At 38.8% G+C, this 16,698-nt stretch overlaps 1 protein-coding gene across 4 annotated transcripts in view; it reads left to right on the top strand.

Annotated features, from left to right (window-relative positions):
* The window catches only part of GPSM2 (G protein signaling modulator 2), a 63,002-nt gene extending 46,938 nt beyond the window's left edge, over positions 1-16,064 (top strand). For all 4 annotated transcript variants that reach the window (XM_080800391.1, XM_080800393.1, XM_080800394.1 and 1 more), the window contains 3 exons: positions 283-442; positions 1,425-1,642; positions 15,157-16,064. In XM_080800391.1, the coding sequence (XP_080656517.1) occupies positions 283-442; positions 1,425-1,642; positions 15,157-15,384 (606 nt within the window). In that variant the 3' untranslated portion in view covers positions 15,385-16,064. The remainder of the gene's footprint in view (positions 1-282; positions 443-1,424; positions 1,643-15,156) is intronic.
* The last annotated feature ends 634 nt before the right edge of the window (positions 16,065-16,698 follow it).

The following is a 16,698-nucleotide window of genomic DNA, read 5'->3' as shown; positions in this document are numbered from 1 at the left end:
TCTCTCTCTGCCTGCTTCTCTGCCTACTTGTGATCTTTCTCCCTCTGTCAAATAAAATCTTGAAGAAAAAAAAAAAACTATACATAACTAGAAATGCTTTTTGTTAGTTGGATTAAAATAACTCTATTACCAAGGTTGCCATCTTGAATTCTTTATAATGAAAGTGCCAATTTTTATTTTTAATCTTCATCCTTTACCTTTTGTACATGTATCATGATATCATTCCATTCATGATATGGGATGATAATGCTGGAATATTTAGATTTTCTCTCAATATTTCAGAAAGTCAGTACAGATACTACTGGTGATGAAGGGTTCTTTGACTTGGTAAGCCGATTTCAGAGCAATCGGATGGATGATCAGAGGTGCTGCTTACAAGAACAGAGCTGTGGGCCAGCTTCAACTGCAGCTTCTTCCACTCCCCCTAGAGTGATGCTAAAAAGTGAGTTATCTCTGCTTCTCCAGTTTTAATAGTTCCTTGTGATATTCTTGTGATTTCTTTCTGAGAGTTTAGTTCTCATCAGAGCAAGTACAGTAAATGAGCCCGAACCCAGGTGTATTGGAAATGCTGGTATCTTTTCAGTTCAAAACAAAGTTCTGTTTCAGTTCCCCTAGGTTTATATTATTTTAGTCCACTGCACTTTCTACTAACTATAGCATACTGTCTCCCTAGACTCTTTGGAACTGGGAAAAAAATCTAACTTTAAAAGTAAAAATAGTGAGGGGAAAAAATTTAAGTTATACATATCTTATAATTCCATATAAAACAAAAATGCATCCTATCTGGATTTTAAAAAGCCGAGACAGACTGAAGAGGAACCTATGACTAAGGCTGAGGCTAAGGTCTGCCTGCACCTTAGAAAGGTCTAAAATGGATTACTTAAATTTCCTACTTCAGCTACCGAAAGACTTCCTCTGCCACAGACTAGGACTTACTTACCAGCAACACTTAACTCTTCCTATCCAGGGCATAGAATAAAAACAGTCTCATTCATTCTCATGTGAGAAATTATCTAAGAAAGTTTATTACCTTCCAAAATCTAGCTGCAGATCTTATAAAGTATGTTTTGTTTTGTTTTTAAGTAGGCTCCACATCCAGCATGGACCCCAACACAGGGCTCGAACTCATGACCGTGAGATCAAAAGGCAGGCAGTTAACTGAGCCAGCACCCTTTGTAAAGTTACATTTTGAGTGGGCGTTAGATAAAAGGAAATACAGTCAAATCCGAGTAACATCAAACTGGATCATCTGAAGTACTCTGGGATTCTTTCATCCCTCCCTGCCCATCTAGTCAAGCCCCAGTCTATCAGTGACTCGGGGACAGAGTGGATGTTGGGACTGAACGAGGCCGAAAGGAACTATACATGTTTAAAAGTGTGCTTAAATATTTTTGTAATGTTATGGATTTTTTTCCAATTCATAGCACCATCTGTTTCCATGGTATCCCCCAACACGGATGAGTTTTTAGATCTTCTTGCCAGCTCACAGAGCCGCCGTCTCGATGACCAAAGGGCCAGTTTCAGTAATTTGCCAGGGCTTCGACTGACACAAAACAACAATAAGTCTGTACTTGGCCACCTGATGACTAATGACAACAAAGAGCCTGATGAAGACTTCTTTGACATCCTTATAAAATGTCAAGTATGTATGCATATTTATGACAGTCTATGTATGGCTCAGATGCTGTTGGGAGCTTTGTCAGTATTATAATTTTAATTTGGGAAGGGCTCATTTTGTATTAGGGACACACTTATTATTCAGGGGTCCATCACACACTACAGATCTCTGTGATGGCTTTTTACTTGTATTATTTTGGTGGTGAGGCGAGGTGACATGTTGCTGATGACTCTGAGCTGTGGTGGTGAAGAGACTGTGAGTGGTATAAAAGGAGGCCTAGAAAAGAGCCCCTCTTAATAAAAAGAAAAAAAAAAAGAAAAAAAGCCCCTCTTTTCTAAATGTTAGGAAAAAGCACTGGATCAGCCAGGGATTAATATGGGGAGTCTAGCTGGGGCCCTCTCTAGAGAACTTTAGGAGTAATGCACATATTGAGATAGCTTTCATTTTTTAGTTATTTTAATAATTATTTGTCAAAATGGTTAAAGAATAGTTCAAATAACTTGAACAGGACCATAAGAAAAATAGTTATTTTTACTAAAGAGACATTTCCTCTGCCCAACCCTAATTCTGTGTTTTCTCATTCATAAAAAGATGAGATGATGATACATATACTACCTACCTCTCATTCAATTAACAGAAAATTATTGAGCACCTATTATGTTCTCTGCACTAGACATCTGAGACATACTTGGCTTTTAAAGGATCCTACACTTTAGTGTGAGAGACAGTAAGTCTGTACATGTACATACATGTACATAGATATTCTATGTCAGGTACTGATAACATGCTATAAAGAACATTAAAGCAAGATACAGGAGTTGGGGTATCCAGGGATGGCGGTGGTTAGGAAAGAGGTTTCAGTATTGGCATATGAACAGAGATCTGAATGAGGTGAAACAGTCTGCCATGTGAAGATTTAGTAAAAGTGTTCCATGCCGAGATAACAGATCTCTTCTTGGATATAAAAGCTTAGCAGGCTCAGGGAATGACAAGGTGGCCAGTGTGACTGGCATGGAGTGAATAAAGGATAAGAGAGTGGTAGGACATCAGGATGGAGAAATAACCAGCCTATATCTTATAGTCCATGATGAGGTTCTTGTATTCCAGTCATTCTGGCTACTGCTGAAAGCATGTGGAGTGACAAAGGGTATTAGCAGAAAAGCCAGCTAGAAAAACCAGTATGGGTAATTCAGGTAAAAGATGACTTTGACTAGTATAGTGGTGGTAGTAGTGATGATAAGCAGTCAGAATAGGGATATATTTTGAAGTTATGGTTGACGGGTAAGACCTGTTAATAAATTGGATGGAGGGTATAAGAAAGAATCAAGGAAGGCTTCTATCTTTTAGTCAGTGAATGGTACAGTTTACTGAAATGGAGAAGTCAAGAGGAGAAACAGGTTTGGGAAGAAAAAGCAGTTCTACTTTAGATATGTAAATCTGAGTTATGTAAGTAGATCCTCAAGTGGAGATGTTGAGTAGGCCACTGGATATAAAAATCTGGAGCCCAAGAAAGAAAAGATTTGGGGAGTCATCAGCATATAGCTGGTATTAAATCCTTGGGAAGACAGTATCCAAAGAATAAAGAAACAGGAAGACTAAGCTCTGGGCATTCCAAAATCTGAGTAGAGTAAGATAAGCCAGCAAAGCAGCAGTCAGCCCAGAGAGTGGTAGAAGCAAACTGAAGAATGTTTTAAGAACATTGCTAAGAAGCCAAGTAAGATAATGGGCTGATCTACGAGATTTGGCAACATGGAGCTTATTAGTCTTTTAGAAAGATACTGTTTTAGTGACATGATGGGGACAAAGGATTGAGGGGGTTGAGAAAATGGAAAGTATAAAGGGGAGATAGAAGTGGGTTTTCTTACTTTGGAAGTTAATACTGCGTGTATGCTGATAGAAATGATCATAGAGGGAGGAATGGGTGATGCAGCATAGTATGGGATAATCAAAGTTTTTACGCAGGTGAGAAGGAGAGCAGGGTATTATATGTACAGATTTGGAGGTAAGTGTAGGTAGGAATTCTCTCTGGTGGCTTTTATTTTCTTAGCAAAGTAAGAAGTAGGGACATTAGTGGAAATTGTGGAACATAGTTTGAGAAACTGAAAGCATATTGAGCAGGGGAAATTAACAGAAGTATTGAGCTACCTTGAGGACTCATTTGAATAAGTAACAGAAATAAGACAGGTCATTACAGTAGTGTTTTTTTTTTTCTCGAGGTATAACCACCTACTTAAGGATACAGAGATTTAATCAAGGTCAGTATTTTGACAGAACAGGATAGATTGGGAGAGAAGCACACACCACGGAGTTAGTTCAGTAAGGGACTTTGTAATCTAGGGTGCATTGAAGAGGGAAGTAAGGAAATGAAAGATATGAAAGTGCAAAGTAACAACGAGCCCAGTGGCTTTAAGAAATACTGTCCTGGGGCGCCTGGGTGGCTCAGTGGGTTTAAAGCCTCTGCCTTCGGCTCAGGTCATGATCTCAGGGTCCTGGGATTGAGCCCCACATCGGGCTCTCTGCTGAAGCAGAGAGCTTTGTGATCTCTTTCTCTGTCAAATGAATGAATGAAATCTTTAAAAAAAAAAAAAAAAAGAAAGAAAGAAATACTGTCCCTAGGGGCACCTGGGTGGCTCAGTGGGTTAAAGCCTCTGCTTCCTCCTCTCTCTCTGCCTACTTGTGATCTCTATCAAATTAAAAAAAAAAAAAAAAGAAATATTGTCCCTAATAACAGACCATCAATATATATGAAGCAAAAATTGACAGAGTAGAAAGGAAAAATGAACGTTTCTACAAAAACAGTTGAAGGTTTCAAGACCCCTCTCAAAAACAGGTAAGACAACCAAGCAGTGGATAAACTTGAATAACACAATAGGCTAACTAGTTCTTACAGAACATACATTCTTCTCAAGTGTATATGGGATATTTTCCAGGAGAGACCATATGTTAGGCCACAAAATAAGTCTCAACAATTTAAAAAGACAGATATCATAGAAGATACTCTGACCCCAACAGGATGAAGTTAGAAACAACAACAGAGGGAAAAATGGAGAATTCACAAACTTGTGGAAATTAACCAGTAGGTAAAGAGGAAATCATAAGAGAAATTAGAAAATACCTAGAGACTGATGAAAATGGAAACACAATATTCTAAAACTTTGGGATGCAATGAAGGTAGTACTCAGAAAATTTTATAGCTGTAAGAAGGAAGATCTCAAATTAACAACCTAACTTCATAGATAAATCTAAAACTAGCAGAAGGAAGGAAATGGAGAACAGAAAAACGGGAAAAAATCTTAAATCTGGTTATTTGAAAAGTTTAACACAACTGGTAAATGTTTATACAACTGGTAAACAGTTAACTAGAGTAAGAAAAAGAAAAGCCTCAAATTACTAAAATTAGAAATAAAAGTGGGGACATTGCTCATATTCCACAGAAATAAAAATGATTTTAGGAGACTACTCTGAATGATTATATGCCAACAAGTTGAATAACCTGTATGAAATGGATAAATAACTAGAAACACAAAATCATCCAACACTGAATCATGAATAGAAAATAGTCCCATAATCCATAAGGACATTGTATCAGCAATAAAAAACTTCCTGACGAAGAAAAGCCCCTGGACCTGATGGCTTCACTGGTGAATTCTGCCAAACATTTAAAAAACACCAGTCCTCATACTCCTCCAAAAAACTGAAGAGAAGGGAATACTTCCTATTCCTAAATCATTCTATGAGGCCAATATTGTCCTGATACCAAAGCCAGACAAGACACTATAAGAAAACTTATGAGGCCAATACCCTTTTTGAATATAGATGCAAAAATCATCAATAAAATACTACCAAGCAGAATCCAGTAAATGGATTATATACCATACCCAGGAAGAATTTGTTCCTGGAATGCAGGGATGATTCAACACGGGAATCAATGTAATAGAATTACATTGATTAATAGAATGAAAGGGGGGAGAAAAACCCCCACTCGATCATCTAAATGGATATAGAAAAAGCATCTGACAAAATTCAGCACATTTTCATGTTAAAAACACTCAACAAACTAGGAATAGTAAGAAACTACCACAACATAATAAAAAAGTCATTTATGAGGGGTGCCTGGGCACAGAGTCGGTTGCAGTGTCTTTTTTATTTATTTGACAGATCATAAGTAGGCAGAGAGAGAGGGGGAAGCAGGCTCCCCGCTGAGCAGAGAGCCCAATGTGGGGCTCAATCCCAGGACCCTGAGATCATGACCTGAGCCGAAGGCAGAGGCTTAACCCACTGAGCCACCCAGGCGTCCCGCAGTGTCTGACTTTTTTTTTTTTTTTTAAAGATTTTATTTATTTGACAGAGAGAGTGAGATCGCAAGTAGGCAGAGAGAGGGGAGAAGCAGGCTCCCCGCTAAGCAGAGAGCCCGATGCAGGGCTCGATCCCAGGACCCTGGGATCATGACCTGAGCTGAAGGCAGAGGCTTCAGCCACTGAGCCACCCAGGTGTCCCGCAGTGTCTGACTCTTGATTTCAGATCAGGTCTCAGGATTATGGACTCGAGCCCCATGTGGGTCTCTGCGCTCAGCAGAGTCTGCCTGTCAGTCTCCCTGTGCCCTTGACCCTGTGTGCGTACACATGCGCAAATTTATAGATTAAAAAAAAGTCATTTGTGAAATAGCCACAGCCACTATCATACTCAATGGTAAAAGACAAAAGCTATTCTCTAAGATCAACAGAAGGAGCCCACTTTCGCCACCTCTATTCAACATAATACTGGAACTTCTAGCAGAGTAGTTAGGCAAGGGGAAAAAAAATCCAGACTAGAAAGGAAAAAGTTATCTATGTTCAGAAATGACAGTTTCAGATGTAGGAAACCCTAAAGATTTCACCAACAAAACCCACAAAAAACCCTGTCAGAACTAAGAAACAAATTCAGCAAAATAACAGGATATAAAATATCTAAATAATCAGCCGTGTTTCCATACACTAACAATGATGAACCGACTAAATAGGAAATTAACAGTTCTTACAGTAGCATCAAAAAGAGTAAGCTACCCAAGAATGAACTTAACCAGGGAGGTTAATGAACAATTAAAAACTATAGAATATTTCTGAAAGACATGAAAACCTCATAAATGGAAAAAATCTCATGTTCATGGATTAGACAACTTAATATTGTTAAAATGCCCATACCACCCAGAGTGTCATCTACAGATTCAGTGCATTTCTTAACAAAATGTAAATAAGGTTTTTTACAGAAACAGAAAATTCCATCCTGAGATTCCACAGGAACCCAAATAACTCAAGAACAATTTGGAGCAAGCAGAACAAAGAGGGCTCACATTTCCTGATTTCAAATTTTTACTACAAAGCCACGTTACCAAATAGTTTGGGTACTGGCATAATGACAGACATATATACCAAATGGAAAGAGAGCCCAGAAATAAATCCTTGAATATGTGGTCTAGTGATTTTCAGCAAGTATGCCACAACTATTAAATGGGGAAAGGATTCTCATCATCACATGATTCTGGGAAAACTATCCACATGCAAAAGAATGAAGCTGGACCCTTACCTAACACCATATATAAAAACTGATTCAGAATGGATCAAAGACCTAAATGCAAGAGCTAAGACTATAAAATTTGTAGAAAACATTAAGGGGAAAGTTTCAAGATTTTGGATTTGGCAATGATTTCTTAGTTATGACGCCAAAGGTACAGGCAACAAAAGAAGTAGATAAACTGGACATCATGAAAATTTAAAACTTTTTTTAAAGATTTTATTTATTTATTTGACAGATAGAGATCACAAGTAGGCAGAGAGGCAGGCAGAGAGAGAGGAGGAAGCAGGCTCCCTGCCGAGCAGAGAGCCCGATGTGGGGCTTGATCCCAGAACCCTGGGATCATGACCTGAGCCAAAGGCAGAGGCTTTAACCCACTGAGCTACCCAGGTGCCCCGAAAATTTAAAACTTTTGTACGTTAAATAACACTCTTACAAAAGTAAAAAGGCAACTCACGGAAAATATCTGCACATCATATAACTGGTAAAGGATTAATTCAGAATATAGAGAACTCTAAAACTTAACTACAAAAAAACCTATTACAGAAATGGACACGGGCGCCTAGGTGGCTCAGTCGGTTAAGTGACCGACTCTTGATTTCAGCTCAGGTCATGAGCTCAGTGTCATGATATTGAGCCCCATGCTGGGGCTCATGCAAAGCACAGAGCCTACTTAAGATTCTCTCTGCCTGTTCCCCAACCCCTCCCCAAAGAACAAAAATAGACATTTCTCCAAAGAAAATATACAAATGGCCAATAATATATGAAGGGATGCTCAACATCACAAATCATCAGAGAAATGCAAATCAAAACCACAATGAAATACCACCTCATACCCATTAAGATGCTACCATTAAAAAACAAAAACCCCCACCAGAAAACAACGAGCATTGGTGAGGACATGGAGAAATTGGAAATGTTGGTGCACTGCACGTGGAAATAGAAAACGGTGAAGCTGCTATGAAAAACAGTATGGTGGGACTTTCCAAGATTGCAGAAGAGTAGGAGAACTCAGTTTTGTCTAGTCCCAGGAATCATTCTGAACACCTGTGAACTCAACCAGAGATCTAAGAAAAAGAATTGGTACAATCTACAAATAGAAAGGCAACCACTTTCTGCAAGAATGACAAGATAGAAAAACTCACCTCAAAAGAGAACAAGAGGCAATACTGACTTACCAGGGACCTAATCGGTATGGATATAAGTAAGATGTTAGAACTAGGGTTCAGAACAATTATAAAGATATTAGCTGGTCTTGAAAAAAAGCACAGAAGACACTAGAGAATCCCTTTCTGACAAAATAAAAGAACTAAAATCTAAAAAGATTGAAATCAAAAAGGCTATCAGTGAAATACAATTTAAAAATGGAGGCTCTAACTGCTAGGGTAAATGAGGCAGAAGATAATTAGTGATACAGATGACAAAATGATGGGGAATGAAGCTGAGAAAAACCGAGAACTACTGGATCATGAGAGAATTCAAGAGATAAGTGATACCATAAAGTAAACAATACTAGAATAATTAGGATCCCAGAAGTGGGGACAAATTATATCTGAGAACTTTCTTTATCTGAGGAAAGAAGCAAGCATTCAAGTCCAGGAGGCACAGAGAACCATCCCCCTCAAAATCAGTAAAAATAGGTCAACACCTCGACATAATAGTGAAGCTTGCAAACCTCAGAGACAAAGAGAAAATCCTGAAAGCAGCTCAGGACAAAAGGTCTATAACCTACAAGAGTAGAAATAAAGGGCTAGCAACAGACCTTTCTGCAGAAATCTGGCAGGCCAGAGAGGACTGGCATGATATATTCAGGTTGCTAAATGAGAAATACGTAGCCAAGAATACTGTCCAGCTAGAAAGTCATTCCAAATAGAGATAATAAAGCTTCCAAAATAAACAATTTATGATCACTAAACCAGTCCTGCAAGAACTGTTAAAGGGGATCCTTTAAGCAAAGAGCCCAAAAGTAACACCAGAAGGGAACATAGACAATATACAGAAACAGAGACTTTATAGATAATTCAGTGGCACTAAATTCATATCTTTCAGTAGTTACTCTGAATGTAAATGGGCTAAATATGCCCCAATCAAAAGACAGGGTATGAGATTGGGGCACCTGGGTGGCTCAGTGGGTTAAAGCCTCTGCCTTCGGCTCAAGTCATGATCCCAGGGTCCTGGGATTGAGCCCTACATCGGGCTCTCTGCTCAGTGGGGAGCCTGCTTCCTCCTCTCTCTCTCTGCCTGCCTCTCTGCCTACTTGTGATCTCTTTCTATCAAATAAATAAATAAAATCTTAAAAAAAAAAAAAAGGAGGGGGTATGAGATTGGATAAAAAAGAAGACCCATTGATGTGCTGTCTGCAAGAGACTCATTTTGGACCCAGAGACACCTCCAGATTGAAAGTAAGGGGGTGGAAAACCATTACCACGCTAACAGACATCAAAAGAAAGTGGGGTGGCAATCCTCATTTCAGACAAATGAAATTTTAAACCAAAGACCATGTAAGAGATGAGGAAAGATGCTATGTCATTAATTAGAGGGTCTATCCAACAAGAAGATCTAGCAATTGTAAATATTCATGCCCCTAACATGGGAGCAGCCAATTATACAAACCAATTAATAACAAAATTAAATACATTGATGATAATATAGTAATAGTAGGGGACTTAAAAATTTTTAAGATTAAAAAAAATTTTTTTTAAGATTTATTTATTTGAGAGAAAGCACATGGAGAGAGGTGGGGAAGGGAGAGGGAGAAGCAGACTCCCTGCTGAGCAGGAAGCCCTGAACTCAGGGCTCAATCCCAAAACCCAGGACCCCAAGATCTATGACCTGACCGGGAGGCAGATGTTTAACTGACTGAGCCACCCAGGTGCCCCAATAATAGGGGACTTTAACACCCCACTCGCTACAATGGACAGATCTTCTAAGCAGAAGATCAACAAAGAAAAAAGGGCTCTGAATGACACACTGGACTAGATAGATTTCACAGATGTATTCACAGCATTCCATCCTAAAGCAGCAGAATACACTTTTTTTTTTTAAGGTTTTATTGATTCGACAGAGCACAAGCAGGAGGAGTGGCAGCCAGAGGAGAGGGAGAAGCAGGCTCCCTGCTGAGTAAGAAGCCAGATGCGGGACCCAACCCCAGGACCCTGGGATCATGACCTGAGCCAAAGGCAGATGCTTAACCGACTAAAACATGTGTGCCCCCAGAATATACATTCTTCTCAAGTCTACATGGAACATTCTCCAGATCACATACTGGGTCACAAATCAGGTCTCAACCAGTACCAAAAGACATGGATCATTACCTGCATATTTTTGGACCACAATGCTTTGAAGCTGGAACTCAGTCACAAAAGGAAATTTGGAAAGAACTCAAATACTTGGAGGTTAAAGAGCAAGCTACTAAAGAATGAATGAGTCAACTAGGAAATTAAAGAATTTAAAAAAATTTTATGGAAACAAATGAAAATGAAAACTCAACTGTTCAAAACCTTTGGGATGCAGCAAAGGCAGTCCTAAGAGGGAAGTATATAGCAATATAAGCCTTTCTCAAGAAACATGAAAGGTCTCAAAGACACAGCCCAACCCTACACCTAAAGGAGCTTAAGAATAGCAAATAAAGCCTAAACCCAGCAGGAGAAGAAAAATAATATTAGAGGAGCAATCAATGAAATAGAAACCAAAAGAACAGCAGAACAGAGCCACAAAACTAGGAGCTGGTTCTCTCAAAGAATTAGTATGATCGATGACACCCCCTTCCCCCAGCCAGACTTATCAAAAAGAAAAGGGAAAAAACCCAAATTAATAAAATAAAATCATGAATGAAAAAGGAGAGATCACAACCAACACCAAGGAAATACAATTACAAGAACATATGATATGCCATCAAATTAGGCAATCTGGAAGAAATGGATGCATTCCTTAGAGATGTACTAAGTTACCAAAAATGAACCAGGAAGAAATAGAAAACCTGAGCAGAGTTCAGGGCTGCATGGCTTCTCAGGAATTCTACCAAGCATTTAAATAAGAATTAACACCTATTCTTCTGAAGCTGTTTCAAAAAATAGAAATGGAAGGAAAACTTCCAAACTCATTCTGTCAGGCCAGTATTACCTTGATTCCAAAACCAAAGACCCCACTGAAAAGATCAATATCCCTGATAAACCTGGATGATGTAAAAATTCTTACCAGGATACTAGCAGTAGACTCCAACAGTACATTAAAAGGATTATTCACCATGACCAAGTGTAATTTATTCCTGGGCTGCAAGGGTGGCTCAACAGCTGCAAATCAATCAACATGATACACCACAATAAAAGGACAAGAACCATAGGATCCTCTCAATAGATGCGGAAAAAGCATTTGACAAGGTACAGCATCCTTTCTTAATTAAAAACTTCAGTGTAAGAAGTGTAGGGATAAAGAATATCATAAAAGCCACATACGAAAAGCCCACCGTGAGTATCATTCTCAATGGGGAAAAACTGAGCTTTTCCCCTAAGTTCAGAAACATGACAGAGATGTCCACTCTTAACCACTGTTCAACATAGTACTAGAAGTCCTGCCTCAGTAATCAGACAACAAAAAGAAAAGGCATCTGAATCAGCAAAGAATTGAAACTCTCACTCTTTGCAGATGACTTGATACTCTATGTGGAAAACTTATAAAGGAATTTAGCAAAGTGGCAGAATGTAAAATCAATGCACAGAAATCAGTTGTATTTCTATACACTGAGAAAGAAATTAAGGAGTCGATCCCATTTACAATTGCACCCAAAACCATAAGATAATTGGGAATAAACCTAAACAAAGTGGCAAAAGATCTGTACTCAGAAAACCATAGAACACTCATCAAAGAAATGGAAAAGCGTCCCATGTGCATGGGTTGAAAGGATAAATACTGTTGAAATGTCTAAGCTACCTAGGGCAATCTAAACATTTGATACAATCACTATGGAAATACTATCAACTTTTTCACAGAGCTGGAAGAAATAATTCTAAAATTTGTTTGGAACCCGAAAAGACCCTGAATAGCCAAAGGAATGTTGAAAAAGAAAACCAAAGCTGGTGGCATCACAATTCCAGACTTCAGGTTCTATTACAAAACTGTAATCCTCAAGACAGTATGGTACCGACACAAAAAACACATAGATCAATGGAATAGAACTGAGAACCCAGAAATGGACCCTCAACTCTGTGGTCAACTAATCTTTGACAAAGCAGGAAAGGATATCCAAGGGGAAAAAGACAGTCTCTTCAACAAATGGTGTTAGGAAAATTGGGCAGCCACATGCAAAGGAATGAAACTACACCATTTCCTTACACCATACACAAAAATAAACTCAAAATGGATGAAAGACCTAAATATGAGATAGGAATCCATCAAAATCCTAGAGAACACAGGCAGCACCTCTTTGATCTTGGCCACAGCAGCTTCTTGCTAGACACATCTCCAAAGGCAAGGGAAACAAAGGCAAAATTGAACTACTGGGACTTACCAAGATAAAAAGCTTCTGCACAGCAAAGGAAACAGTCAACAAAACCAAAAGAGACCAACAGAATGGGAGAAGATATTTGCAAATGACTTACCAGATAAAGGACTGATATCCAAAATCTATAAAGAACTTATCAAACTCAACATCTAAAGAACACATAATCCAGTCAAGAAATGGACAGGGGTGCTTGGGTGCCTCAGTTGTTAAGCATCTGCCTTTGGCTCAGGTCATGATTCCAGGGTCCTAGGATCGAGCCCCACATCAGGCTCCCTGCTCAGTGGGGAGCCTGCTTCTCCCTCTACCACTCCCCCTGCTTGTGGTCCCTCTCTTGCTGTCTCTCTGTCAAAAAAATAAAATCTTTAAAAAAAAAAAAAAAGAAAAAAGAAAAGAAAAGAAAGAAATGGACAGAAGAGGGGTTCCTGAGTGGCTCAGTCAGTTAAGTGACTGCCTTTAGCTCAGATCATGATCCCAGGTATCTTGGGTTGGAGCCCTGCATTGGGCGCTCCGCTCAGTAGCAGATCTGCTTCTCCCTCTCTGTGATCTCTCTCGCTTTCACTCTCTCAAATAAACAGTCTTAAAAAAAAAATTCTCAGGATTAAAACTCAGCTTAAATGTTAAAAAAAAAAAAAAAAACAGGATGGTAGTTCCTCACAAAGTTAAAAATAAAATTACCATATGATCCAACAGTCTCATTTCTGGGTATATACCCAAGCAATTGAAATCACAGATATGAACAGGTATTCATACACCCATGCTCAATATTCACAATATTGCATTATTCACAATATCCAAAAGTTAGAGGCAATCAAGTACCCACTGGCAGATGGATAAAATCTGGTGTAGCTACATAATGGAATACTTTTCAGCCATAAAAATGAGGAAAATTCTGACACAAGTCACAACACAGGTGAACCCCAAAGGCTTTGTGCTGAGAAGCAGGCAGTCACAGGAGGACAAATACGATACCGTTTCACTCCTATGAGGTAAAGTAGTCAGATTCATAGAGTCAAAGTAGAATGGTGGTTGCCAGCAGCTGGAGAGGGGAGAATGGGAGCTACTGTTTAAGACATTTAGAGTTTGGTTTTACAAGATGAAAATGTTCAGAATATGGATGGTGATGATTACACAACAGGATCAATACCAAATAGGGTTAATACTAAACTGTACATTTAAAAATGGTTAAAGTGGTAAATTTTATTTTATAATTATTAAAATTTTCCTGGGGGATTACTATCTAGCCTGATCTAGAAAATTGGAGGTGGCAGTCAAAATGGGATGTTTGAAATCATGATTGTAAAGACAATGCAGTTATTAAGAGTGATCAAATCTGCCCTAACACCATGGGAGTGAACAGATGAGGCAGAGGTAAGGAATGAAGACCAGAAGAGGTCTAGGGACCCAAGTGCCCGAGTACTGGATGAGTTGGAGGACAATGAAATCACCACAGACCACAGCTTAAGGACAAGAGAAATGAAGTGTGTGTGTGTGTGTGTGTGTGTGTGTGTGTGTGTGTGTGTGTAGCTGCTCACAAAGAGGCCCGGGAGGATCCTGCTGAGGGGTTAAATGTGAAGGCAGGTCAGTGCACAGTGCCCAGCAAGAGTGGGCACTCTGACGTCAGCCCACATATCCCCATGCTGGAGCTACAATACCAGATGCTCTATGTATGCTTTTAAGTGCTTGTATTTTTTAGTTGATCAATAACATTTCTAATATATTTCTACAATAAGGATCTGTAAGTTAAAACTTCAAGGAGAAAAATCTGGGCTTCAAGGATTTAAATGCTTAAGACAGAGCTAGGCAGAAAACATTCTAGGCTTTTCAGGCCCCATGGTCTTTATCACAGCTGCTCAACTCTGCAGTGGTAGCAGGCAAGCAGCCACACATAGTTCATCAACAAATGAGCATTGTGGTGAAATGAAAAGGAAACATTATATACAAAAACAGGCAGTGGGTTCCGGTCTGCTGACCCCTGGCCTGACACTGTATTTGCAAGGTAGTGCTGCAGTGTTTTTGCACCTAACATTCTAAGGATTTGGTAAATTGTACTTGTCAGTGCCTATTCTGTAAGATTTGACCTTGGCTTTTTTTTTTTTTTTTGAAGATTTTATTTATTTGACAGAGACCACAAGTAGGCAGAGAAGCAGGCAGAGAGAGAGGAGGAAGCAGGCTCCCCACTGAGCAGAGAGCCTGATGCGGGGCTTGATCCCAGAACCCTGGGATCATGACCTGAGCCGAAGGCAGAGACTTTAACCCACTGAGCCACCCAGGCGCCCCTTGACCTTGACTCTAAATTAATCTTAGCAAAGCCATGAAGTTATACTTCTACATAGTACTTGCTAGATTCTGATTATGTAAATCATGGCAAAGGTTTTATTAGGTTTCAGGTCTAAATATTTCTGAAACAAGCCCCCAAAAAAATGTTTTTCTTGTGATGACAGACATTAATGAATATTTGTGGTTTAATCTCTTTCTCATCAATTTTCAGGGGTCCAGATTAGATGATCAAAGATGTGCTCCACCACCGGCCACCACAAAGGGACCAACAGTACCAGACGAGGACTTTTTTAGCTTGATTTTACGTTCTCAGGCAAAAAGAATGGATGAACAGAGAGTTCTCTTACAAAGAGATCAAAACAGAGACACTGAATTTGAACTGAAGGACCTCATACAAAGTAATGCTTTGTTGGAATTTAAAAATACAGGAAAAAAATAAGCAAACCTTTAGTTATTATGGATGTATTTTTTTTTTAATGACCTTATTTCCTTTCAGAACACTGCAGGGAAATTCAATCTATTACTTTTTCCTTAAAAGGAGAAATTATAGCACTGTAATACAGCTTAAAATGTTCTAGAATGATATAAATAACCTTTAATAGTATGATATTAATTAACATTTCTCTGGAACACTTGTTTCAGAATGGAGGGGTCTTACAAAAGGTGCTTCATCAACTTTCGTGATTCAAGCTCGGGACTGTGTTCTTCGGCAACTTGTTAGATTCCTTTACCTAGAGTTTGTAAAGTAGGAAGATAAATGAATCTAGACTAGAATTTAATCCTCTTGCTGAGATAATTTTTTTAAGTCTAAATTGACAATGGCTTTTTTTAATACTGAACCATGGATGTGAGAAATTTTGCTGTTTAGTAAAAATAACATACTTGCCCATGTGTAAAAAAGTTATAGTCTTATTAAAAAAAATCTAGATCAATCTTTTTCTAAGAAAGTCATATTTTCAGTATGTTATTAGTTCAAAGCCATTACAAAAAACTCTTAAATAAACTTCCAGCATGTTTTAGGCCCTTTAATTTAAAGTGTGTGTGTGGTTTAAAATTATACCTTCTGTTACAAAATACGGCTGTTAAACTGTTTAAGACCTAATGTCAAAACAAAACTTTAAACAAGAAAAACACCCCCAAAACTCTTGTGGTTCTATCAAGAACCTAGGCCATGAAAATAGAAAATAGATGAAATTCACAAAATTTAAGAATGAAAGATGTAAATTAAGGCTTCAGTCATCATTAAGCCTTCCCTCCCCCTCCCAGAAACTGAAGGTAGTTTACAAGGGTACGTAATAGGACATGACACAAAGTAAGCTTCACGAAAGAAGATAGCACGGATGGAAAGAGCAGAGCCTAGCCTAAGGGTGAATTCTAGAATGCAAATGCCCACAGCCAGAACAAGTTGACAACTCATTCACCTCTGGTTGCTTCTGATTCTGCACAGCCAGGATGGAATCAGGGGCTCTGTTCTTCCTTAAAATCCTTCAGGTGATTTGGTGGATAGTGAGAACCACTTCTCCAAACGCCAATATTTACAAAAATAAAATAGAAAGATAGTTAATCTGGAATCACATCAAAGGCTCGGGGGGAAAAAAAAGATTTTTGGTTCTAAGATCAGACAAATTTTGTCAAAAGTACTCAGCACCTGGATCATCTTGTCTTCTATATTACATACAGGATATAACGTCCTAGACAGCATCCTTGTAAAAACCGCACGTAAGTTTCATGGGGTTTTTTTTTTCTTACAAGC

Source organism: Martes martes, assembly GCF_963455335.1.
Source record: "Martes martes genome assembly, chromosome: 4".
NCBI classification, from domain to species: domain Eukaryota; kingdom Metazoa; phylum Chordata; class Mammalia; order Carnivora; family Mustelidae; genus Martes; species Martes martes.
Note: the sequence above shows the minus strand (reverse complement) of the source record. Positions and strands in the feature narration are given on the sequence as shown.